Here is a 25,242-nt window from a genome sequence, read left to right on the forward strand (position 1 = left end):
GAATGAGAGGAGAAACCCAAAAATTATAAAACTTTGATAAAATAAGATACTTTCTGTATGTGTGTTAGAAACTTATTTAGAGTACTGACAGTGTCTCACAAATAACAAATAATCCCTAAAAATATAAACAAATAAATGGAGACAGTGTCTTGGTATAAAAAAATTAAATAAAATGACGTTCGTAATCAAAAAAACAAAAGAGAACATTTTTTAAGCATTACCACAGTGATAACTTGGTAGTCCATTGTGCCAAAAACTAAATATGATGTAAGACCAACTTTCTGTTACCATCGGCAGTCAATATGATTATAAATGGAAAAGAAGAATTGAAATCTTTGGAAAATGGTGAAACGAGACAAATAAAGGAAATGATTTGAGTGTCTGCCTGGAAGACAATGTTCCAGCAACCTCCCTTGGGCAACAGGAGCCACTGTAACTGCCCTTTAATAATGCTGCAAGTATATTAAATAGACAAGGGAAGATAGTGAGACAAGAATAACTAAAGATAAGGGGGAAAAAAAAACCAGCAGAAATAAAATATGAGAAGTGCTTGAAAATATTAAGATGGCTTGTATGAGGATCTTATTGACTTCATATTAATCTTTGTGAATACAGCTGGGTTAGTGAATCAAAAAAGAAAATATCTGATGATTTGAGAAAAAGTCCAAAGAATACTATAAAAAGAGTGCCTGGCCAAAGGCAGAACCTCTATAGCACTATACTGCTACAGAACAGGGGGCTAATATTCAGTCTATTAGTGACTCGGCTGGTGGTGTTTTTAGAGTGTTTAAATATGAATCTGTGTTATTGTGCAATAAAAACTAAAGAATGGAACCCATAAAAAGAAGATCAGAAGCTACAGGCATTTTCAAGGCACTCATTTTGATGCTCAACTTAAACAGAGGACAGTAAAATGTGTCAAATATATACTACAGCTGATATTTAAGACTGCAGACACAACCAGTCATTTGTTCCTTAACCTGTCCTGCATGCAAGGGTGCATGGGGGAAAAAACTATGCAATTTACATTTGATACATTTTGAGAATCACTATTTTACTTGAAGATATCTGCAGACTTGTACTATGGTTAGAAAAAAAAAAAGCATGTCATTTTCTCAAAGCTTTCCAACAACACACTTGGTTGAATCGAAGATTTTTGGAGGCTTTGTCTCATATGCAAAACACAATACAAATTAAGATCCAAACTGATCGATAAATTCATTCTAATAAATGTACTACAACAAAAAGAAAATGTTATTAGTTGACTAGTAGACTTCATGAAGAAAATCATCTTAAGTACACAAAATGGTATACAGTATCTGAGTAGACGAACAAACATCAACGTTTTCACATCTCATCTCGTCCTCAGAAGTGTAGAAATATCACATCTGCCAATGAAGATATTGAAGGTTGAGACACATTAGCACAGATATACAGTATCAACACAGGAACTTGTATCCTGTTGTCGTGATCCAGTTTAGCAATCCTACTCAAGTCGTGAGAGTCACAAAGTATTATAACGCCAGCCAGCAGATTGAAGGGAAAGAGCTCTGCACACCAGGCCATCAATGTAGCCGTCGATGATATGAAAATGTGTAAAAACTAAAGCCATCCAACTAAATGTGCAGAAATACAATAGAGAAAAACAATGATCTCCTGAGCTCCCCTTCACAAACACAAATGAATCATTCCAATTTTCACTTTTCCAGAAAACAGGCAACGACAGGGAGAAAAAAAAACCCTGAAAATGCTTGTGTTTCTGCTTAAAAGTATAAGCAATTGTGTGTCTAGCAGAAAATGAGGAGTGACAATCTGATGATAGCTTTTGGCTGCTCATATCTTTGTTTTTGTTGGGCGCTGACAACTCTCACTGAAATGCTTTGACATTTAGACATAGCTAAATACCTTAATTCTCAGGCATGTTTTCAAATAATCTCATTCCTGCCACTATACAAGCATCATCATGTGATACTGTGTTGGAAAGCCGTCTCATTTTTAGTCAGCCGGGTCAACATTTGGCATGCTAATGTAAAGCTAGAAATGGTACACCTAATTGAATAAATCAAGTCATTCTCTAGAAAGAGCAGATTGGAGAGGGCATTATGAAAAGTAGAGAGAGAAAATCCGAGACACGGTGCATCTCTTCCATTATTCATGTGGACTGGCCGGCTGCCTGACATTGGAGTGAGGGAGAGACGAGAGGTCAGAGAGGAGGAATAAAGAGTGATGAGACTGAACTGAAAATAAAGACACAAAAGCAGGAAGCAAATAAGGAGCGAAGAGACTGAGCATCTTAAAAATAGCACTCGCAGCCAATGAAAAGTAACGGAGGCTACTCCACAGCAGTTTGGTGGCTGTGTAGAGGGCAGCTGAAAGATGGACAGGCTGGACAATAGACAGCAAAACAGGTTTTCGTACAAGAAAAAGAAACACGAGAGAAAAATTACTTCAAGGGACTGCAAAAGCAGATAGAATAAAGGCCTGGAGAGAAAAATGAGGGCTGATGGACAAAAGATGTAGGAGGAGATATGAGAGCAAAATTCACTCACATCAACAGAAGGAGAGAGGTTAGATTTGCCCAGTGATGCACTGAAATAGATTTTTCAAACAAGTTCAATACTGAAGTCTAATGGCCAACAATAAATAATATAACCCCTTGGCAGCCACCTGGGTTATGTCTTGACTTTAGGCGCTTTTCCACTAGTGCCTACTTAGCCCTACTCGACTCGGCTCGCCTTGCCTCACCTCTACTCGACTCAGTTTTGTTTGTTTTCCACCGTAGTACCACCGGAGTCATCGCAGCTTTTCCCAAGTAATCACCCTCGATAGAATCTGTATCTCCTGATGCGGAGCAAACATACATTGGATATCAGTTAAAATATTAAATATTTCATATACATCTTTATATTTACTAATAATATTACAAAATATGGATTGTTGTGATCGTGCGTCACTGTCTGGTGTTTCAGTTTTACTGGTGCCCCTGTTAACTGGTGACCTATGCCACCAGCTGTTCATAGCAGCTGATGTTAAAATAAGATAAACAAACGGTCTGATACGTTAAACTTTAATGGAAATGTGGTTCAATGGTGTTCACCAGGACAGGGTTATTAACATCTTCTGTGACACGGGACGCTTGAGGAAGCGTACCTGTGCTCTGAATGTGTTAGTTTTAGTATAGTTTTTCAATTATCAGTATGGGCACTTTCTCATATTGCTTCAAAACAAACATTTTTACTGTAATTCAGTATTTCTTGGGAATGAGAGGAGTTAAGAATGTAAATTAAAAAATCGAAATAAATTAGAAACGTTCGTGATGGAAGACAGAACCGAGAATATAAATGGTAAGTTTGTATAAAAGTTGGCGAACGTAAAGAAGAGTGTGATTTGTTGGAGAAGTAAACACAGCCCAAAACACAAAATAGAAAGAAAGTTACCTGAAGCAGAGAGATGGATTTGTGTGGCTGCTATAACACTTTATCTAGACCACAAGCTATTTGTTGACATATGAACACAGACTAAATGAAATGAAAGTTTCTAAAGCACAGTTTTCTGCCTCGACCTCCTCCACTGGCTGCTCATAATAAAAAATACAACATTATTGTACCTTTAATTTGTTGTTGCACTTATGGCTTGTCCCGGTAGATATGAACATTTGCGAAATAATATAAAGGGATGATGATAATAAATGACTGGATACAAGTAAAAAAGAAAAAAAAAAGTTGACGCATATTAACCGCAACAAATACAGTGTCTGTTTATTCCAAGTGCTTAGTGTGAAACCTGGGTACACTGCTACAGTTATAACACGCCAATTTCACACACATGCATGCACGCATACACACACACAGCAAACAATTTAAAATGTAAATGCGATAGCAGGACAAGAGAGACGTTGCAAAGTGGAGAAAAATGAAAGTGAGGCAGGGATTTTGTGGTAACGAAAATGGGAGAAGCAGAGAGCAGTGAAAGAAGGAGCAGCAGGAGAGGATCAGAAAGCAGGCTATATAAAGGCAGGAGGGAAATGAGATGTAACACAGGGACATGAGGGGAGAGCAAATAGGAAGAAAGAGGAGATTCGGATGAGAATGAGGCTGAGAAATCGGAGTCCATTTCTTTCATATATGTCATGGAGAGGCTGTGAGAACGGGCAAGGTTCATCCAAAGACACTGCATGACTGTTGTGGTGCTCGTTGGATTTCTACATTAAAATGGTGAACTGCTGTGAACTGGATTCTGTGAGATAATCAGACAGCCAAATGCTTCTGTGGTCGCCCAGTAGGGTCAAATGTCACAGTTCTGAGGAACATTGTTGTCTCTTTCAAAGAATAAACTATTGACATGTCATTAACTTGTTTTTTCACGACAAGATTTTATCATGTGATACAAATGTGTTGTTGTTGTTTTGTTTTTTTTGTTTTTTTTGGGGGGGGGGGGGGGGGGGGGGTAATGCGATTGTTAACCATTGTTGCTTTGTCAGAAATCATCACAAAACATTGCGTTGAAGTGGACTTTGATGAAGGCGAAGGTGAAGGGCCTTTTGTCGGGTTTACATGGAATATTGAGGAAACACCTCATGCATGACATTCCGGCTGTTTGCACTTGAAGAAGTGTGATCGGCTTAGATAATAAATAAACATGATCATGATAGAGACCAGGGTTGGCTGCTTGCATTAAAAAGATAAAATAAAATAACAAGCTATACCATCATGAAGAACGGGAGTTACTCCAGAGTTACGATTTTCACACGATGTAATAACAATATTGATGATGATGAACATAAAACATTCATTCATCAGCTTAATGTGTTGTGGGATGATTATGCTATCGCTGGAGCTACGTTAACAAAATAAAATGAAACTAAATCATATTTAAAGAGCGGATTAACAATTGTGTGAATCAGCAGTGATAAGTAAATAATGAGTGACGTTACAATGCCAGTCGTGACAGGTTTTGTACAAATGGGGGGATCCCAAGACAAGCTGCATCTCCCACCTGGACTTGATTGTGACTCTGGAAAACAGATTGTTGCAGAAAATGACATTTAAGTAGCTGTTTTTGCTCTTTTGTCACCAAATGAATGAGTTTTTGTTGTGCTGAAATGACTCCAAAATGGCCTGGATAGGTAGTTAGAGAATGGAGGACGGAGTTGAAATGGTTTGTTTCTAGAGTCGCTATCAAATCAAATAAAGTAATTAAAAATGAAACCGGGAGGGGAGACAAAGAGGGGGGCAGGGGCCGACGGCAGAAGTGGTCGAGAATAACAAAGTGGAAAGGTAATAGGGAAATAGCCAGAGCACAACATGTGAGTGATAAATGTATGCACTTCATGGCATGCCAAGACAAAATAACAGGGAGGTGCAAAAGTGGCTTAGCAGCGCGTAAAGATGAGACACTCACCATTTTACTGGTCATTTTCTAACATCATTGAACTCTTGTATATCTGCCACGCTCCAAACAATTTTATCTGACTAACCAGAGTCTCAATTGCCAGAACACAGACACAAGATGAACAATGGAATCAGAGAGGAAATGGCACAAGGCACACCAACAGACATTTTTCTATTTTCTATGAAGGATTGCAGTTTGGGATGTGGCCATTTCAGGAGCATTACGTTGAATTTGATTTAAGGTGGTTATCTTAAGTGAAGAATGTGTAAAGGGAATAGCCTACCAAAGAAGATAAGAGTCTGTGCCCAATGATCAATATAACAACATTTACTCCCTGTATCACTTTGAAAAGTACAAGCCCGTGTTTCAAATTGAAGGCCCTTTAACGTGTTGTGCATTATCCTGAAACAGACGAATTGGGTTTTTATTCAAGTTTTACTTAACCATATATACATTTTGTATATAATTTACATTATTACTGGTTCCTCTTATTATAGTTTGTCATTATCATTTGTGTTACATGTATTAATTATTTAATATCAGCCAGATATTTATTAATCCTGAAGAAAAATATTCGGACTGGAATTAAAATGTAAAAGTCAAGATCCACTTTTTCTTAAAAAAAAAGGATAGTTTGGATTAAAAAAACTGTTTCGTTTTTTGAAGAGATAAATTATGTTTTAACTGATTGATAAAAACAACTCAATACATTTATGTTGAAATCCTAAAGCACCAAACAGGGAAAAAAACATGAAAAAGAAAAGACAGTTCAAACACTGTTGCAGTTTGTCCTCGATTTCAAAGACTTGGATATAGGACAGGGAGCAGAGAAAGAAAGAAAGAAATGAATAGCCAGAGGGGTTGTTGCAGAGAAAGAGTGAGGGAGGGAGAGAGAAAGGAAGGAAGGCGAAATAGGTGAGTGACAGAGGTTAAGGTGTAGAAGGGAATAGGTGATTAGAGTAATAGACAGCCAAGGCCTGTATTATGTGATCTGAGTGCAAACCTTTTAAATATGATGGGGTTCTTTTACAAGTGTGTACCAACGGACTTATAAACACAATAAATAGGTAAGATTGATCACCCAAACTTGGTTTTTTTCACCAGGTGTCATCAAACAGTTTACTCAGAGATAAGTTGAATGTGTCTCCTACACATCAAAGGCTTGACGAAAATAAGTATACTGGCTGGGTTACTTTATCCTCTCAGATGGATCTTGACCGTCACAATGATTCATGGAAAACATAAGCAAATGGATGCACTGAAAGGGACTGATGACCTTCTCAACTGTAAACAGAAAGAGCATTGTGACCTGTTGACATTTTACTTGCAAAATGGAAAAAAAAGAAAGAAAGGAGGAAGCACTTCCTATGAGCCAAACAACACGATAAAGCCAGCATACTACAGTCAGCACCCACTTCACAAATACCTGGAGGTCTTTTAAAATCTCTTCATCTTCCTCACATTGGCTACATCATTCATTTTGTTTCTTCATTGAATGCCTTCATTTCTTTTGTGCAGCCCCAAGCACTCTTTTGCTGGTTTAACCTCATTCAACAAGCAGCTTTCTAAACATTACTGACAAGCATGCTTGTTGCATTAAAAGAAAAAAAAACAAAAAACAGTGGCAACTAAGAATTATTCAAGGCATCCTCCTGAAATCCCATGCAGGCTGTAAAATGTTGTTTAGAGGTGAAACATTAGGATTCACACTTATATGCCTGGAGAAGTGACATTTCTGTGACAAGAAAGGAAACGCGATCTCACTCTGACACGACACGATAAGGACAATTCTAGTCAGATAGAAACAGATATGGATTATTTTTGTGTGACAAACTGAAACTGAAAGAAAAATGTGTCATCAATGTAATATTGTGTGCGTGTGTGTGCGTGTGTGTGCGTGTGTGTGTGTGTGTGTGTGCGTGTGTGTGTGCCCGCGCGCGCATGTGTGACAGCTAGTAAATCTGACATTCAACCTGCCAGCTACCAGACAGAAACATGAAACAGGAAATTGCTTTTGGGACAGCCAATCAGAAAAAGCTCTCCGTAAACAGGAAGGAGCCGTCACAGTGGTCCTGTCAGGTGCCAGTCATTTTCACAATGACCTGCCCACATGCCTCAGTGGAAATGTCAATCATCACTTAATCCTACGTCTGGAGAAAAGTACTTAGGATTGTATCAGATTGTTCAAGGCAGAAACACACTGATTTCCATTTATATCAAATCATTTAGTTATAAGCATCGAGAAGTGTATTCTCTTCTTAAATTCATATGACATCTGTGCAACGTAAGTGCTTTGATTCTAATTGGAAATTTGGAACCTGGTCCAGAGATCACAGGAGGAGCCAGATGGTTTGTCAAAAGAGTTGCTCATGTCAAAGATGACAGTGACTCAAAGCTTTTAAAGGCTCCTGTTGCTCTTGGTGAGTGTCTGTCTGGTGGTTGGCTTCACCAAGACCACCGTGGGGGGTCTGCAGACTTTCCTCAATGGAATCTGTCACTGCTCCAAGGAAAGAAAAAAAAGTTTGGAACTGCTGCTTTAAATATATTAGTGCAGAATCTATTTCCATCGCTTCATTAAGAAGATGAACTGAATTTCTATAGTAGTTTTTTTTTTTTTTTGGGTCACAGGTGTGTGTGGCAGGTCCCTAAACAAACTGCATGATTTCACATCACGACAGCGCTTGTAGGAGCCAACTGAGTGACAACTGCTGAAAATGTAAAGTCATTTGAAATTTGTGTTGAAAAAGCCAAAATGCTTCAGTTTTCCATCGGCCAACACGTGGGGCGTGCTCGTGAGAACACTCCTTGTCTTCCCCCTGCATTGCAGTGGGTGGGCTGACAGTGGTCCTTGAATGTTATACTGTCAGAGCCTAGTTCTGTGCTTGTGTGTGTGTGCGTGCTTGAGTGTGTGTAATCTGTCACAGCCTCGAGAGACGATCAACAGCTCACCCTGTCAGAGGGCCACTTAAGACCTGACACAGACCGACACACACACACACACACACACGCGCGCGCACACATGCACTCGCAAATGGTTTCATGGGAATGCCATGGCTGATGTGTTCTACTTGGTTGGTGACAGCACTAAACGCACAATTATTCTCTATCCCTTTTGTTTTCTGGGGGTACTCTCTCTGCCTCCTTCACAAATTTATCTGTGGACCTATTCAGTGAGTTTCCTTTCAAGCTGTGCCACAATGACAAACCGACGTCTGCACATGGAAGATATCAATTGCACTTGCGAGGAAAGAAAAATCACTTTTACCACATTGTGATGAATGCAACCTTGTGGTGCTATATTTAGACATTAATTTAATACTTCAGTGTCACTTTGCACCATTTCTTTTGGACACTTTAACAATTAGTTTGGTTCACATTTCTTTGATCACAAAGGATTATATATAGTACGCAGTAAGGAATTATCTGCTTTGAAATATGATTTTTTGGAGTGAAATCCAAAGCTACCACTGAGTGTATTTACACATTACTCTGAAGAACACAAGATGCACAATTTCAGATATTTTCTTTTAAAGTGAATGCTCTCTTTTAAAATATCCAATAAAATATCATGTTTAGAGTCACAGCACTATATGACCATGTGTACTTTCTATTATTTTAATTTTGAGGTCATATATCCAGCAAAGGTTAATATATATGTATTTTTTTGTTTCGGCCATGTGCTGTTTCATAAATCTGTGACAGACGTGGAAACCCTGAAGCTGTCAAAAAAAAAAATTCTCAGTCTACTAATGTCGATTCCTGAGCAGACCTGGCTCCAGGCATCACTGTTGTTATAACTGATGGTGGCCAAATGACTTTCTCACTCCTCACCTCGCTAGATTTTCCCAGCAGTTAGAGCAACTTGAAATAGTGACGACCCTGCGTGCTTAACCATTAGTCTGCCTCCATCCCTGCAAAAACACATCGGTGCTCTCAGTGGATATAGCCAACCGATGTGAATTCCAACAGTGCCCTAAATTTAAAAAGCAGGGTGTGTTCTGGCGCAACAGAGCACCAATTTTCAAACATCACCAGAGACAATGGGAGCGAAAAAACAACAGAGTATCACAATACCCGTGGGAACACAATAAACCAGGGAATCAACATGACTCCTGGGCAGCTAATCAATCAGCCACTGTATCTGATAAGTACCTTTCTAGAAAGTATGTGTGTGTGTATATATATATATCAAATACTTGAAGTGAATACAACAAAAGTTCTTTTTTTTTGTCATTTGAAGATGGATACTATCACAATTACAAAAGCATCTTTATTTTCTATACTGCATGACCCTGGAGCCAGTTATAGCTGACTATACTTTGAGTAATCGTTCACCAATTAGCCGCTAATGCAAGTCTTTGGACTGATGGAGGAAACCTGAAGCCACGTTTACGCGTGCCTGGGTATTTAAAAAAAACTGTGATATTTCTCTGCGTCCGGGCCTTGCATTTACACATTAACACAGCTAGGAGTCACCACAAATGATGATTTCTGAATGCGATGCAGGTAACGCGTTAATTAGTAGCGCGTTACTCTGTTATGACGCGTTACTATTTTCAAACCAGTAATCAAATTAATATTACTGGTCCAAGTCACTGTAGCGTCCAGCAGGACGAGTTTCTTGTCTGCAAAGCTGCTTTATGATTAAACAGAACCGGACGCTCCAAACGGACACAGACACACACAGCGCATGCAGTCGCTTGACCGGCCCATTTCTCCACTCTCAGCCAATCACAGGCCAAAGCACTCTAACAGTGCGTTCAGGTAACACAAAAAAATTGGAACAAACTAACGTCATCAATAAACCTCAACATTGCAATAGCGCCCCCCCCCCCTTTCAATCAACCAATCAATTAATGAAATACTATTTGTTCTCCAGGGGAGGAGGGGGATAAAAGGTCACATAGAGGAGGTAGTGCAAATAAATAAATAGATAAATAGTGCAAAAACAGGGTAAATAAATACCAGTAATAGTAAAAATCTGATAATAAAACCAATACTCAGATATAAATACAACAAAGAATGAAGGCCGAACTGAGTTTTTAGTAAAACTGTTTGTCATTTTTATGTTGAGATCAGCAGCTGCTGAAAGTGACTATTGGTTACTTTTAAAAACAAGTAGTCAGTAGAGTAACTAAGTTCTTTTTTTAAAGGAGTAACAAGTAATCTGTAATCAGATTACTTTTCAAGGTAACTGCGGCAACACTGCCGGCCACAGTGGAGATTTAGGAAAAACTCCTTGTCTCTGTTTGCATCTAAAGGGGATTCTGATTGGCTATCATGACTTCATGCTTCTCGTTACACTGCCCCCTACAGGTTTGGTGTGAACAAGGTGTATATATCCATGTCAATGAAGATTTCTTTGTGCAAATGTAGACTGGGAAATATCAGTTTTTCTAAACACCCGGGTACGTGTAAAAGGTGGCCTAAAAGAAACTTGCAGAAGGAGAAGATGCAAACTCCACACAGAAAAATGTTTCCCGGAACTTTTCTCCGACAATGTTTTCCCATGAGGTGAGAGCGCTAACCACTACCTCACTGTTTCTCCCATTACTCTCTCTACCTTCTTTCTCAATCTTTAGATTCAGAACACAAAGTTTACAGTCACATAACTAATCTTTCACAAACTGACTGTGTGCATGCCTTTGTATCCATATTTACTACATCTACCACCCAGCCCATGTGTTGCCATAATCCTGCTGATTTTCACAAAGACTCATGTGTCTACCAACAGGACTTCTTTTTCTTTTCTTTTTTCTAACTCAGTATTGCAATCTGTGTATGAGATGTGTCTCACCATATGCTTGGCGCTTCTGTCCCGCTGATTTCGAGGAAGTCATACTTGTCCTCTAACAAGAAGTCATTAAAGACGAGAGCGATGGTGTCTCCGGGTTCAGCCAGGATCGACCACGTACAGTCCAGGTTGTTGTCGTACTCTGCAGGGTATCCAGGGCTGGTTATTGAACCTGCCGTGCCTCGTAATGTACCACCGCATGCTCCCTCAGCTGGTGAGGGACAGAGAGAAGGGCAAAGGATTAGAAGGTAATGAAACCTAACATGCATGACTTTTCTATTAGCTTCATCAGGATTTGTTTTTTTTTACTTTTGGTTCGCCACACTGGAGAAAAGTCAAAGGAGTCGTTACACGCATGTAATGTGGATCAAGAAGAATTAAAGAATAAATAAATGAAATGGGTGTACGTGAAAATAAATTCTCATTTGTTACAATATTTAAAGAAATACACCATTTGGCTTACTTTTGGAATATTATATTTTGATATCAAAAACAAGAGCAGAAAATAAATTCCTGATCCAGACGCCAGATCCTAAACACCTGCAAAGTTTAATGGAATCATCCACGGCCTAATAACTTTCTGTGGTGAAAATTTCTACAAAATCCATGCAGTAGTTTTGACATAATCCTGCAAACAGACATACAAACAGACACATATACGCCAGTGATTTTATTACTTCCTTGGCAAATGTAAAAAGCAATTATAGAAATACAATTACCGTAATTTCCGGACTGTAAGCCGCTACTTTTTCCACACGCTTTGAACCCTGCTGCTTATAAAATGACACAGCTAATTTATGGATTTTTACGGGTTGACGGACTTCATGCCGCCAGATTCAACTTCCGCATGTAGATACATGCTGTTTTAAGCGCCTCTGCTTCTCCAAAACTTGCCCTAAAAGTGATATTTCTGCTCTTGGTGACCTCGTCTTGTGCTGATTTCCATGAACCGGAAATCCAGCAGCTGACGGCCGTGAGTGATGCCTTCAGGTGCATCACGTAAACACGCCTGCTGCACTCTGTGGCTGAGAAAACTTCCTCCTCAGAATCACAATCAGCAAAAAACCCATAAAATACTTGATTGTGTATTTCTCTCTCTCTCTCTCTCTCTCTCTCTCTCTCTCTCTCTCTCTCTCTCTCTCTCTCTCTCTCTGACAGTCACAAGCATAATACACATTTTTTTGTCACAGTTTACAGTAGTGCATAAGACCCATTTATCCCACAACTAACTAACCATTTGTATGATTTTGCTTGAGTTTTTGTGACTCCTCCTGCTCTATCCACTCTCTATTCTATAACGTGAGATTGGCCATTGTGAGCTTTAAAATCAATAAATATAGCAGGGCTTCTCCACATTCAGCATATGACCCAATGTTAAGGTCTTTCAGTTCTCATGACCCCAACTGAATCATTTTCTGATGTTTTATTTATGCTTTACCATTGCAGTATGCAACACACACATCTACAAACACTGCTCTCTTTTATTCTATTCCAAAGAATTTTCCCACCCAAAGTGAGGTGATAAACAATTTAATTGTCTCTTCAAGACATCAGGTCTGTTGCTGAGCCCTACTTACTTTATGGTATCAGAATTTGAAGGATAAGATGGTGGAAGTAATAAACTATTGTCATTTCTGTAATAAGTAGTACATCTAGGAATGTTTATTTTCATAAATTGTATGAAAAATTTCTTGGAAATAGGGAGTGTTTTCACAATAAAATCTTCTTCACTACTCGGTTGCCCAAAGTACACCCAGATTTTGGATATAGCTTATAACATATCGAATTATAGTTTATATCCAATGAGGAAATTTTGAAATACTGTAGATATTTTATGAAGGTAAATCAAAATACTGCTATTCACTATGTTTTAAAGTTGTGTTTAAAATGTAAATTGTATTATAATTAATACAAATGTAAAATATTTAGATAATAGTATTTAGAAATATATAATAGTTCGCCATATATGATAGACTTATATAGACGATTTTTAACAACGAAATAAATAAGACTCTATACATTGAAATGAATGTACCAAACGACCATATCTTCAGTACTCATCCCTTTTTTATCCGCATTTGTTGCAAAAGTTTATCCTTCCTTACATTAAAAAAAAAGAAGAAAGAAAAGTGCCTGAAACCAATTTATAAAGTGTTTTTTTTTAATCAAAAGAATCAAAAAAATATATTTGTGTCATGCCTTTTGAGAGTATGAACGATGGACAATAGCTGATAGACAATCAAAACTGCACTCTATGTTGTAGTATTTTTGGTAGTGTACTTTGCTTCTCAGACATCTGAACACCTGTGTTTCACCTGTGTGCCTCCTGTAAGGCCACACAATGAGTGACTTGAGTATCACATTAGTGTTGCTTACTGTCTCTGACAGGAAAACCGCTAGGTGAAAACACGACGACTATCTGCGTGTCGCCTGATATTTCTCTGTGGGAATTTCACCACCGACATGGAGCGTGTTCAGTTCGATACTGTGATAGCAAGAATTTTCTTTCCTTGTCACGGTGGTTCAGTCATGATTTTGGTATCTCATTCGACAAGAAAGAAAGAAAGAATGACAGGAAGAAAGGGATATAAGTCATACCTCTACAAAATGGTGATGGGAAGTCCCACTGTGCGCCGCTGCCAGGTGATACAATACATGTGAGAATGCTGTGTCCTTCCAGGACAAACCCCGACTCACAGCTATATCGGATTTTATCCCCCATGTTGTACCGAGAGCCATGGATGACTCCATTTGGGATGAGGCCGGGGGTGCCGCATGTATGGCTCGGCAGGACTGAAAAACATAGCAGAAGACAGACACAATATTGTTAAACAATACATGTGAAAATAGGTATTTATCCAATTTAGTAAAACATGTATTAACCAAACAATCTGAACAATAATAAAAGTATTGATAATTATCTGTGTCATGAAGGACACAGAACCAACCATTTATGCCTGTGACCCCAACCACATACATCATAGGTGTGATAGTGAGTGGAAAAACTATTTTCAGATCATTTCCAAATTGACGGACAATGCAAAAAAAATCCAGTTTTCTACAACAACAACAAAAGGATGTGAAAACCTTGATTTTCATATTCCATCTAATTTAATTCTACTCCTTCACAAGTTCTTTTAAATGATCAATCACAGTGTTTTTTATTTACAAGTCTTAACAGCTGAAAAAGACCAGATTAAAAAAAAAAAAAAAAGTTTATTTTTGAAAAGAACTATAAATACATTGAAGTAATTGTGTGGTATTTAGGCGTCTGGCGAGCATTTCCTCCGCAATATGCATCTGCTGTTGCCCATTCTTAGATGACACAGCTCTTCAGTGGGAGCAGCTACAGGCAGCTCACGGTATAACTAGGCCAAAATCAGCTATGACTGTAGCCAACGCGCCTTAGCTCCACAGAAGGGGCTGCAACACAGCAACTGTAGTATAACCTGGACCAACTCCACAATATCTAACCCTGGTGCACGCTGTGTGTCATGTGTATTTGTATAACTGGAGCATGTTAACTTGCTGGGTGTGTAATATGTGTATGTAATGTGTGACCAAATGGTTGTGTGTGTGTGTGTGTGTGTGTGTGTGTGTGTGTGTGTGTGTGTGTGTGTGTGTGTGTGTGTGTGTGTGTGTGTGTGTGTGTGTGTGTGTGTGTGTGTGTGTGTGTAGACATGCAGAGTGCAGCGTCTCTGCACATAAGGGGCATTCAGCAAGTCAATCTGTGTGTTTGTGTACGCTGTTCCAATTAAACGTGAGCATGGTAATTAGACAAAGCTTCACCGTGAGGCCCTAAGAACTAGGACAGAGAGGAAGAGAGGGAGGTGCAGGGGTGAGTAGGGGACAGAAAGGCAGGAAGGGGAGAAAGAAAGAGCGGAAGACGAAGTGACAGAGAGAAAGCGTAGGGGAAATACTGGAGTGAAAGGGAGGGGAGGAGCAGACAGGAAAGAGGAGAGACAGAGACTTCAGTCAGACAGGAAAACAGAGAGGTGAACTAATTGCAGCAGGCCCTAAACATGTATAATTTACTCCAATTGACTCATTATTCGGATATTATGAAGTCATGCATCGGAGGCAAGTTACTCACACTCAGCTGACCACACTGTCCTTTGTGCAAGCTGTCTACCTGTTTTGATTTGTTAACGTGAGGCAACGCGAGCATATCCTGAGCTGCGGCGAAAAACACAGCCTCAAAGATGAGCAAAAAGAAGCAACAACTAAAGCGAGAGTGAAAGAAATCAATGTGTCCAAGCCAAGTCATTAGTCACACTTATGTGATCTTACAGTATTGTGTGTGAGCCAAACTGGCACCTGCTTCGTTCAAAGGGGCTTTTCTCATTTAGACACACGTCAAAAGGAAACATCTGGAAGAATTACAATGTACCTCATGAAGATAAAGTGTTCACAATAATATTTTTTTAACTTATGTCATACATTTTTTTGGGCCCCGAGAGAAAGTATTGAAATTGTGTTGTCTGTTGTTTTGTTTTTTTCACAGTCCTTGACTGTTATGACATAACCAGTGGATCACCTGCAGTGCTTTGAATAATGATTTGTCTTTTTTGTCATAGCCAGTATATTTTGTTATAGTCGGTTTTATGGATAATTACATTCCACTAGGCTTCGCAAGCTGCACAGCAAATTAAATCCTCAATATATTGTCAAACTAATTCTCAGTCAGTCTATTTCATGAGCCAGTCTATTTCTACAATTAGGTCCTATAAACAGTTTTTTTAAGGATACATCTACATCAGAGCATGATTTACAAAATTAGAATTGGATTAACAACTTTGCTTCTCCCTCAAACAACACAACATTTGTGTTTTAGAATGAATACTTTCATGTGTATCATCAGTTTTTGGTTCTGAAAATGGATCTATTAGAGCTCCCGAATGAATACCAGATGAAATATAAAAATGACCCATTTGAATTTATTCAATTCAAATGAATTGCAACTTTTTTTTAATATAGTCACAAATTTAATTTCCTTGTTTTATTAATTTTTTTAAAAAGAAAAGAGTTAGATGCACGTTTGAACGACAATTGCTCCCCAGTGAGAATGAAACACTGAAAATGACGATGACAAATGACAAGCTTCAGTTTATGCAGGTACGACTTAAAAGCTTCTGACTTAGCCTGGTTCACTCTCCAGGATGAAACCAACTCAAGCTTTTCCACAGTAACCTCAATAAATCGTATCTTTCTAGCCAGTTAAATTCAGAACATATAAGAAATGTCTCTACACTGAACTGCACAGTTAGTGCTGACCCAAAAACTGTTGATTTGCTGACCCCCTTTTCTGAAATGTGCAGATTGATTATTCAAAAAATCAGGAAGCTATTTTCACAACAGCCTCACACACAATGCGAGCCAATCTGGCATAAGTTGTCATTAGTAATTAAGATGATCATTTGTTGTGCAGATCAATACATTAATACAGCCTGTGTGCTCAATGGTTTGGGTCGTTATCCTTGTTCTTAATCAGTTTTCTTTCTTGTTTAGCCCGTCGCATGCCAGAGTAAATTGAAATGAGTCGATTTTTGTTGCATTCAGTGGAATAATTATGTTGATTGGTTAACATTTGATGATTCCTTTGATTAAAGGTTAATTATTCTGTCAAGTTTAGGTCATTTCAGGTTACTGTACAGAGCAGAGTGCATAGTAAGTCTGAGCACAAAGAACTGATGAAATGTGTTCAAAAAGCATTATCTTTGTTGTGTCCATATAAAAAAGCGCTGCGGACAATGCAGCCTGCTCATTACCTTGTTAAAGCAGATGCTGTTGGAATGAAATGAAAGAACAACACGACAAACAGCCACATTTTCAAAAATATGTTGAGATCTGTATCTTCTTCAGTAAACGACTTGGTGCAGAGATATTCGATACTGCCGGTGCTGTATTAAATTGCAATTTAATAGTAATGCTCGGATCTGAGGCTGCCTTGACCATCCACTGACCTTTCAACCCTGAACTTGATCCTGGAATTGGTGCTAGTGTATCAGCGAACACAGATTTCTTTCATTTGCACTTGCTATTATCAATTGGGAACTGCAGCATAAGAGTGCCTCTTAATGTTTTGCTAATGGATTTATGTGCCTTGTTAAATGGAGGGAAGGCAAGTGTTGTTATGTAAATCATTACATTTGAAGGTTTTAGAGGTGTGAGGTCAGGTAAGGTCAGTGTAAGTCCCCAGAAAATTACTTTAAAACATTGTACAGTTCCCTGAGGTGATGGAAGCATGACTGTGTGTGTGTGTGTGTGTGTGTGTGTGTGTGTGTGTGTGTGTGTGTGTGTGTGTGTGTGTGTGTGTGTGTGTGTGTGTGTGTGTGTGTGTGTGTGTGTGTGTGTGTGTGTGTGTGTGTGTGTGTGTGTGTGTGTGTGTGTGTGCATGTACACTGAGTGACTGATGTCTCCCTGCCATTTTGTTAGTAGTTTAACCTCAGGGCAGGGCAGTATGTTGCTATAGCATTTCTTTTGGCCAGGGTGTCGTTTTGGTAGAAAGAGGTATTTGATGGATGACATGTGTGACATAAAAAGCAGTCACATGCAAAGAGTAGCATGGTCGGAATAGAAAAAGAGAGGAAGAGAAAAATAGGATATGGTGTGTTCCAAGAGGGAGGAATACATGAAGGAGCCAGAAGGAGTGAGGATGTGAGGGGGACAGACCGAGGTGTTACGATAATGACGATGACGGTTAAATTATAAATGGATGATTAGCAATGCATGCTAGTCTTCTTGTATGTCCTTCCTACTCTTAAGTAAATTAGTGCATTGATAAAGTCTAACTTACTGGCACATAACAACTGCAACCGGCCCTATATAACAGAATATTCTGGAGATATGTATGACACAAAAACCCTGCCAAAATGTGCAAACAAATGAAATCTAGGTGTGTGGATCAAAGGTGGAGGCATGTGCCACGTTTACACATGCCCAGGTTTTTACAAAAACTGATATTTCCCCCTCTACATTTACATAACAAATGTATTCGACACAGACCAACAAATACATAGAGCTACTATCAGGACGCTAAACCCTGATAGCAGGGAATAGCAGGACAAAAAGCACCTATCTGGACACGCCGCAGCTATACAGTGACAAAATGTTTAAAAGAACAAAGCAAATCAACTCTATACAACAAGCATAAAAGCTGAATTATCACAAGGTCTTTGATCCTGAGTGAGAGCTCACTCCTGAAAATCATGAGCAGCAAAGAATGACCTCTACTTCTCTGGTAGCTATAAAAAAAAAAAAGAAAAAAGAAAAATGTATCTGTATCCATGACATGTAGGTTGCCACAAGCAAAAGTTAGAACAGATGTGTTGTCAAATCAAGCCTTTCGTACCTGGCAAAAATCACTAATTTCTTTGGTTTCCAGGGGGCTGTAAAGCTAAAACCAAGCGGAACCAGAACAAATGTTAGACTGCGTGCGCACATTGCCAAACAGGGATTTAGACAGATGTTAACACTCAAAATCTGTCTGAAAAACTCAACTTTCAGTAAGATTAAAACTTTGGCAGACTAGTTAAGTCTTTCAAACAAAAAAAAATTATATATATATATATATATATATGTATGTATATATATATATTTAGAATTCACTTTGGACTAACGATAATATGAATATGTTAGTGGTGAATTTAAACTGCTGTCATGATTCACACTGTATTTAGCAGAAAAGTCAGTTCTTTAGTCCTTTAAAGGGGTCATATTATGCATTAGTCACTTTCTAATGGTTTTCTAACAGTATATACATCTCCATACCTGCTAATGAGACCCCAGAAGATAAAAAAAAAAAAAAAACTTTCATCTCTCTCACTGGCCTGTTCCAGTTTTTAGAGAATGTGTGTTCCAATGAGCGAATCAGAAATCGGCCCTGTGCTACGTCACAGAGGGCATTGACCAATTACACGGTTGAGCTCAGCCTGGGGAATGAGCATGAATGAGCAGAGTCGTCTACTTTTACGCCCTTCGTCTGAGCCTCTGAAAACCCCGTGCATCGATTTTATTGTTGATGGACATTTACCAACAAGGCTTCAATAAAAAACTGGATAAAGCATGGATCTTTGCCAGCCATGGTTTGAGGCAGAAATCAGTGTTTTGGGTGTCCATCGGAAAAATCTGGTTGTCCCAAATCTTTCTTTCTTTTTTTTTTTTTTGTGTGGGGGGGGGTATGATATGTAGATGCTATAGATGATAGAGGCATACCTTAAATGGTGCATTCAAATGCATTCTGGACTACTAAATACTACATTGCGACGTGTAGATTTCGCTTCTTAAGAGTAATATATTTCCTTTTCTCCTTGCTTTGTTAAAAAGTCGTATTCTTTCTTTTAAAGTAATAGCTTATTTTCATTGGTGATGGTTTTCACTTGTACCTGTACCTGACTCACCTCACTCCAAACTTCATAACATGTACTTGTTTATTCCCCCTGTAGTCGACATTGCTTCTAACTGTACACCTGTAAACTTTGAACTAGTTTCTCATATTCTCTCATGCGTTTTTAATTTAATATTAAATGCCTATTTGTTATCTGCAAGTCTCTTATAGCTCAGTCCCAAGGCCTTAGAATGTTATAGCCACACACAAAATGGTGATGGAACAAGCGTCAAAATCAGCATTTTCACAGCAAAGAACATTTTATTCAATGAAAAGCATGGATGATGTGCAGTTATCCAAACGTGTCAACATTTTGAAAAGGAAAAATTTGATTGATCATAGGTCCATAGATATTCTACAGATATAATTCCTCAGCATTTTGGAAAGCAAATCCGTTCGAATTCCTCCGCACTGCCTCGGCATCAGTCAGAGAATTATGAACCAATCAGAGGCCGCCTTTCAAAAGGTATAGACCGCATAGCATCATTTGACCAATCACGTTGCTCGTTACTGGGCGTAATACAAACCGGAAGTCAGTCGCAAGTTGTTTACTCAAGCCGATAATCGTGGCAAAAAAGATGAATTTAAGCAAAAGATGAATTTAAGTAAAATTAGACGGTGACAAGTAGTGATGGACATTATACACATATTTTAGACAGCTTTGAGCAACACGTCGAAAAAATAAAAAATAAATAAAAACATTTGGTAAACATTATTTAACCTGTCCACCATCAACCATTTTGAAGTAAATTTCTCTACTAGCACCTCAAGTTTACTCTGAAAGCATATTACTAAGTGGACCATCTAATAACACTAGCTTTTAAGTGCAAATGTATTACCAGCTTCAATGATGAGTAAAAAAACCTCAAACCAAAAGAATAAACACAGCTCCTCCCCAGCAACCTCAGAAGCTGCCCAGCAACCCAGCTTTCCTGATATGTCAACCATTATCGTGACATTTAAGGCACAGCTAAATCATCAATAAAACCCACTAAATGGGTTCTTCACCTTCTGAGCACATCTTTGCGACAACAATTGAGCCCAATTTTTTTTTTTTTAAATCTGTTGTAGACTGCGTGCCAGAGAAGCCCTGGTTTGATGACAATGGTGCCAGGAATATTTCAAAAGCCATACAGGATGTTGTTATTGTAAAATGTCTGCCAAACATTCTTTTTCTTTTTTCTTTTTAATTCATGTACTGGCAACTTCACCAAGTGATTCCTCCAGATTATCATGGTACGTTGTAGCTAATTAATCAAGACACTATTCAATCAAGTAGAGAGTTTTGTACCAGTTTGGCAGCATTTGCAGGACAGCCTTCAATAATATGAGAAGTATCAACCTGCTGTCTGTCAGAGAAATCAATAGTACTTTGGTTCAAGTGGTGATAAAGCTTTTTAGCATACACAGTAGCACTTTACATGATACCTACATCAGATAAACAGGATTGTCCACTTCATTTTGTGCCCCTTCAAAACAGCATGTTGTACTGTGCATCACAACGATATTACAGATCACAGTTTTCATTCCCGCGTTTATTGCTTTGGGAGACAGAGTTGTTTATTATCTCAAAGAGCAACTGCACTGTCCAAGATAACGAGAACAGCATTTCTGAATCACGCTCAACTATTCTGGATGTTGAATTTTTCCTTTAAAGTGTGCCAACCAGTGATGTTTCCGGCATTAATTCCCAACGATCACCAGTGAAGGAGGGCAACCAGAGTACAGGCTTCACTTTGTGCTACAACACAATACCATAGAATAAACCACAGACTAATGAATCACAGCTACACGACACCAGCAGATCAGGACTTGGGTGTGTGAGAATAATACCAGGACCAGCAACAGCAAAACATGATGTATCTACATACTGCTCGACAGTCTACAGCCCTAAGCTGAGATCTAAACCACATTTAGTTAGAAAAAAAAAAAAAAGAAATCCATCCATTAAAAGTTACATTTCTGTTCTGCTCCCTTGGAGTAAATGTATTAAAATGTATTAACACTGCCTTTCCTATGTTCCCTTGGTGAAAATATATTAGCAGGGCAAGTGACATTTCCAGCAGTGCTCCTCATCAATCATCTGCTAAACAGAGTAATCACTGTAGCAGCTACACTCTGTTAAACACCGCCTTTCCCCAGCCTTTCCAACTTGACTATAGATCCGAGAAATATTGGATTGTAATATACAACATCCTCATGTTGTGATGGCTAGCACCGTAAAGACCCAGGTATTTACAAGCAAACATGGATCAGAAACCCAGGCGCACCGTAACAGCAGCGGCTGGTGCTCGGATATATTGCTAATGTACGTTAAGGTTCAGCTAACATGAAACCATGAGTTGAATTGCTTCAGTGGAGGTTCAAATGTATCACAAGACAACTTCTCTTTCATATACACAAGAAGCGGATAATCATCAGATTAAGCTGTTAGCCATTACAAATTTACATAACCAGAAGACATTGAGCATCATTAATATTCTAAAATTGTTTATCAGGGGACCGGGTGTGTTTGTTCAACTCTAATAAATACTTCCTCTTAGTTGCCCAGTGCCTTATATTCACCCGCCGGTTACTCACTGCGTTGTGCTATGCAGGTAGTTCGTTTTTTTTTTTTTGTCCCCTCAGGCCTTAGTGATATTTATCTTTGGATTTTTCACTGAATATATCTTTTTAGTAGACACATAGCTGTTGATTCAGTTATTGTTTATCATGGCTTTAATGATGCTTACACGAGTTGTGAAATTGGAAGCGCTGAGGCTCCAGGAAGGTTAATGTAGTGAAAAGTAAGCTGGCATTAAGTTTCTATTGCTGAAAAGCTACTTCAATAGTAACTGTTCACTCCTGCCTGTCAGAGTATGCCATTATTGTGTTATATTATATTGCGACAGTGTGGACTCATCAACCCACAGCCATAGAGGCTGTGTGCCATTCTACTGGGATACTAGGGGCAGTTAGTTATCAAATAATGATCCTCAACCTATTCAGACCTGAAGCACAGAGGTTTATCTGCCGGCAGTAACAATATTGTTGCAAAGAGAACCATTACTTGAAGACAGAACTTGTTAAATTGAAGCTTGAGGGATTCATGCTTGAGGCTCTTTCAGCTTTTGCACTGCAGAGATTCCACCACCTCAATCCTATTCTTGCGTATGGCAAGGTGTCTTTTTCTTTTCTCTAGTTGCGAGCCAGGACACTTTGCCCATCAGTAAAAAGCGAGTGGTTTTGGTAAGCATTCTGCTGCAGGCCTGGCACAACATTGACTGCTTAGTCTTGATTATTGTGGTCTCTGATCTGCACCTTTGCTCAAGAGAAGTGAAACTACATCAATAACTGCAGTGATCCTGCTGTGATGCTCCGGAGAGAGAGCACCACCACCTCCACCACCACCATTTATCTGTATCCCTGATGGAGCAGTAAATGTTTTGCAGCACAATTTGATACTGTAAAATATATGACGGTAAGGTTTATGGTTATTGTTGGGCCACAAATCACAGACGATTGTGGGGCTATTTTTCTATAGAATAGATTTGGAATAGTAATTTTTTGTCATTTGTATTGCCAATAATCTAAAAGTCTAACAAAACAAAACAATTGTAATTTCTAATACTGTTTATGAGTACTAACCTGAATGTTTTCTCTGTGCTTTTAGCCTTAGAATGTGCTGTTTGGAGCTCTCTTTGCTTGCCTTACTGCCACTGCAAACCCCAGAAAATAGATGGAATTTGCTGTTTTAAGTTGTTTTTTTTTTTTCTCGAAGCAAAGTAACAGCATATTAGAGTAAGAATCCCCCATCCATTTACTGGACTAATTGCATATCAGCCTCTTGAGGAAAAAAAGGAGGTCCAGAATGCTTTAGTTAGCATATGGGTGGCACAAAATGGTAAAAGTTCAATAGCATGCATTTGTTTTTAATCATCGCTTTAGTGTGGTGAAAATTATGGTGCAAACACTGATTGACATTAAATTATTAACAGTCCTTGTAAAACTGCAGATAAGGCAGATCAATTCTGGCAAACATAAGCAAACTGTGGTTAACAGACCATGTTATTCTAAGCAGTCTGTTTTGAAAAAAATAACAAAAATAACCCAAGTAAAACTTATGGTCCTTCAATATCATTCCAGCCCGATTTGTAAGTTTGAACCAGACTTGTACTCATTCTGTATATACTGCATTACCAAATGAATGCAAGTTGATTTAATATGTATCACAAAGAGGCATACATATTGTTATTTTGATCAAATTGATATTACTTAGCATATCTGAGCCAGCAATGCAAAGGAAAATGGAAAATGATCATCGTGAATTTAACAATCACCCACGAAGAGAGTGAGCCACAGTCACAGGCAGACTAAAACAAAGGTAAACTACACCTCAGTGTTGTGATGTTCACACAAGAGGTGAATCTATTCAATGGATGCTTGTACAATCTTGTCACAATCCCACAGTGAGGAACTACAAGCCCCATTAAAACTAGACACACATCTTCACACTGTTTAACTTCATCCACACTCCCTGAACTCAGCAACAGCAGTGTGGACAGAAGAGAAGTTTGAATTTGGGAAAAATGTGGAAGTACATAAGTTGGAATAAAAAAAGAAAAGTACAGAAATAGTGAGGGAACTGAAGAAGAAATGACTCACACTGCCATAAAGACAACAAAAATACAAGCAAAGCAATATTCAATAAGGGGTGGGAGGCAGTGAGGGAATTGCTTGGATGCGATGATGAAATGAATATACAGTGCTGTGTGGCTGCAACTCTTTTAACATGGAGCTTTAGTCTATCTAGTCTATTGTTGATGAGTGTAAGCAGGCCGAAACAAACGTAGACTACAGTATGACAAATAAAAACAACAGAAACTAGGGATGGGACTCCATTCATTTGTTCATTCTTTTCTCAGTGCACCTGCGAAAGTTCCTTTAACTTCTGGGCAGACCAATCACAGCAATGCATTGTGGATTAAAAAAAAGAATAGCTGTGATGATAACTGTTTTTCAATAAAGTTAACAAAACACATGATCTTCAAAAACATTGTCAGACTTAGGCCAAAAGTACCCAACCTCATGATGACAGTTTTCCCTAAACAGTTTTAGAAACGATGGTCCTTTTGTCGACGAGTAAAACAATTACACTCTCATGACAGTTTTGGTAATGCACTCCTGGCCGCTGGTTGCTATGGAAACAGTGACCTAGCCTTAGGCTACAGAGTGCTGCAGGGGACAAACAGGACAAAACATCAGTCAACCTCTGTACAACACAGAACACAATAACATCCACTGGTAATTTCTCTTTTAACAGACATTTGTATCACGTCATGGCATATTATTATTTAAAATTTTGGAGAGTTCTTATCTAATGTAAGCATTGTTAAATTTTTCATGATTCATTTTGAAGCTTTAAAGCCTGCTTCCATAATGTTGAAGACACTGCAGAGATGATCATCTTTAACTGGAAAGGGTCAACTGTTCCTTCAAACCACATAACATGCTTTGACTTTCAAACTGAATGTTGGTGCTGTTTTTAACACGCTGACATTGTGACATGCAACTTCATATCCATAGTTTCAAAATAAAACACAATACTGAATATGTTGTAAACTATTGTAAAATCTTCTGTCTAAAAATAGATTTATGTTTGATGACCTAAGTCAAGCTATGACCTGAGCTA

The 25,242-nt window shown here is 38.6% G+C and overlaps 1 protein-coding gene across 1 annotated transcript in view; it reads right to left on the reverse strand.

Moving 5' to 3' along the window:
* The window catches only part of LOC308106645 (CUB and sushi domain-containing protein 1-like), a gene marked incomplete at both ends in the record, with an annotated part of 411,609 nt that overhangs the window by 181,482 nt on the left and 204,885 nt on the right, over positions 1 to 25,242 (reverse strand). Inside the window, 2 exons of the mRNA XM_080458503.1 lie at positions 11,189 to 11,396; positions 13,784 to 13,978. Coding sequence (XP_080314629.1) covers positions 11,189 to 11,396; positions 13,784 to 13,978 — 403 coding nt within the window. The remainder of the gene's footprint in view (positions 1 to 11,188; positions 11,397 to 13,783; positions 13,979 to 25,242) is intronic.

The sequence above is a fragment of the Lipophrys pholis genome (genome assembly GCF_963383615.2).
Source record: "Lipophrys pholis genome assembly, chromosome: 2".
Lineage (NCBI taxonomy): Eukaryota > Metazoa > Chordata > Actinopteri > Blenniiformes > Blenniidae > Lipophrys > Lipophrys pholis.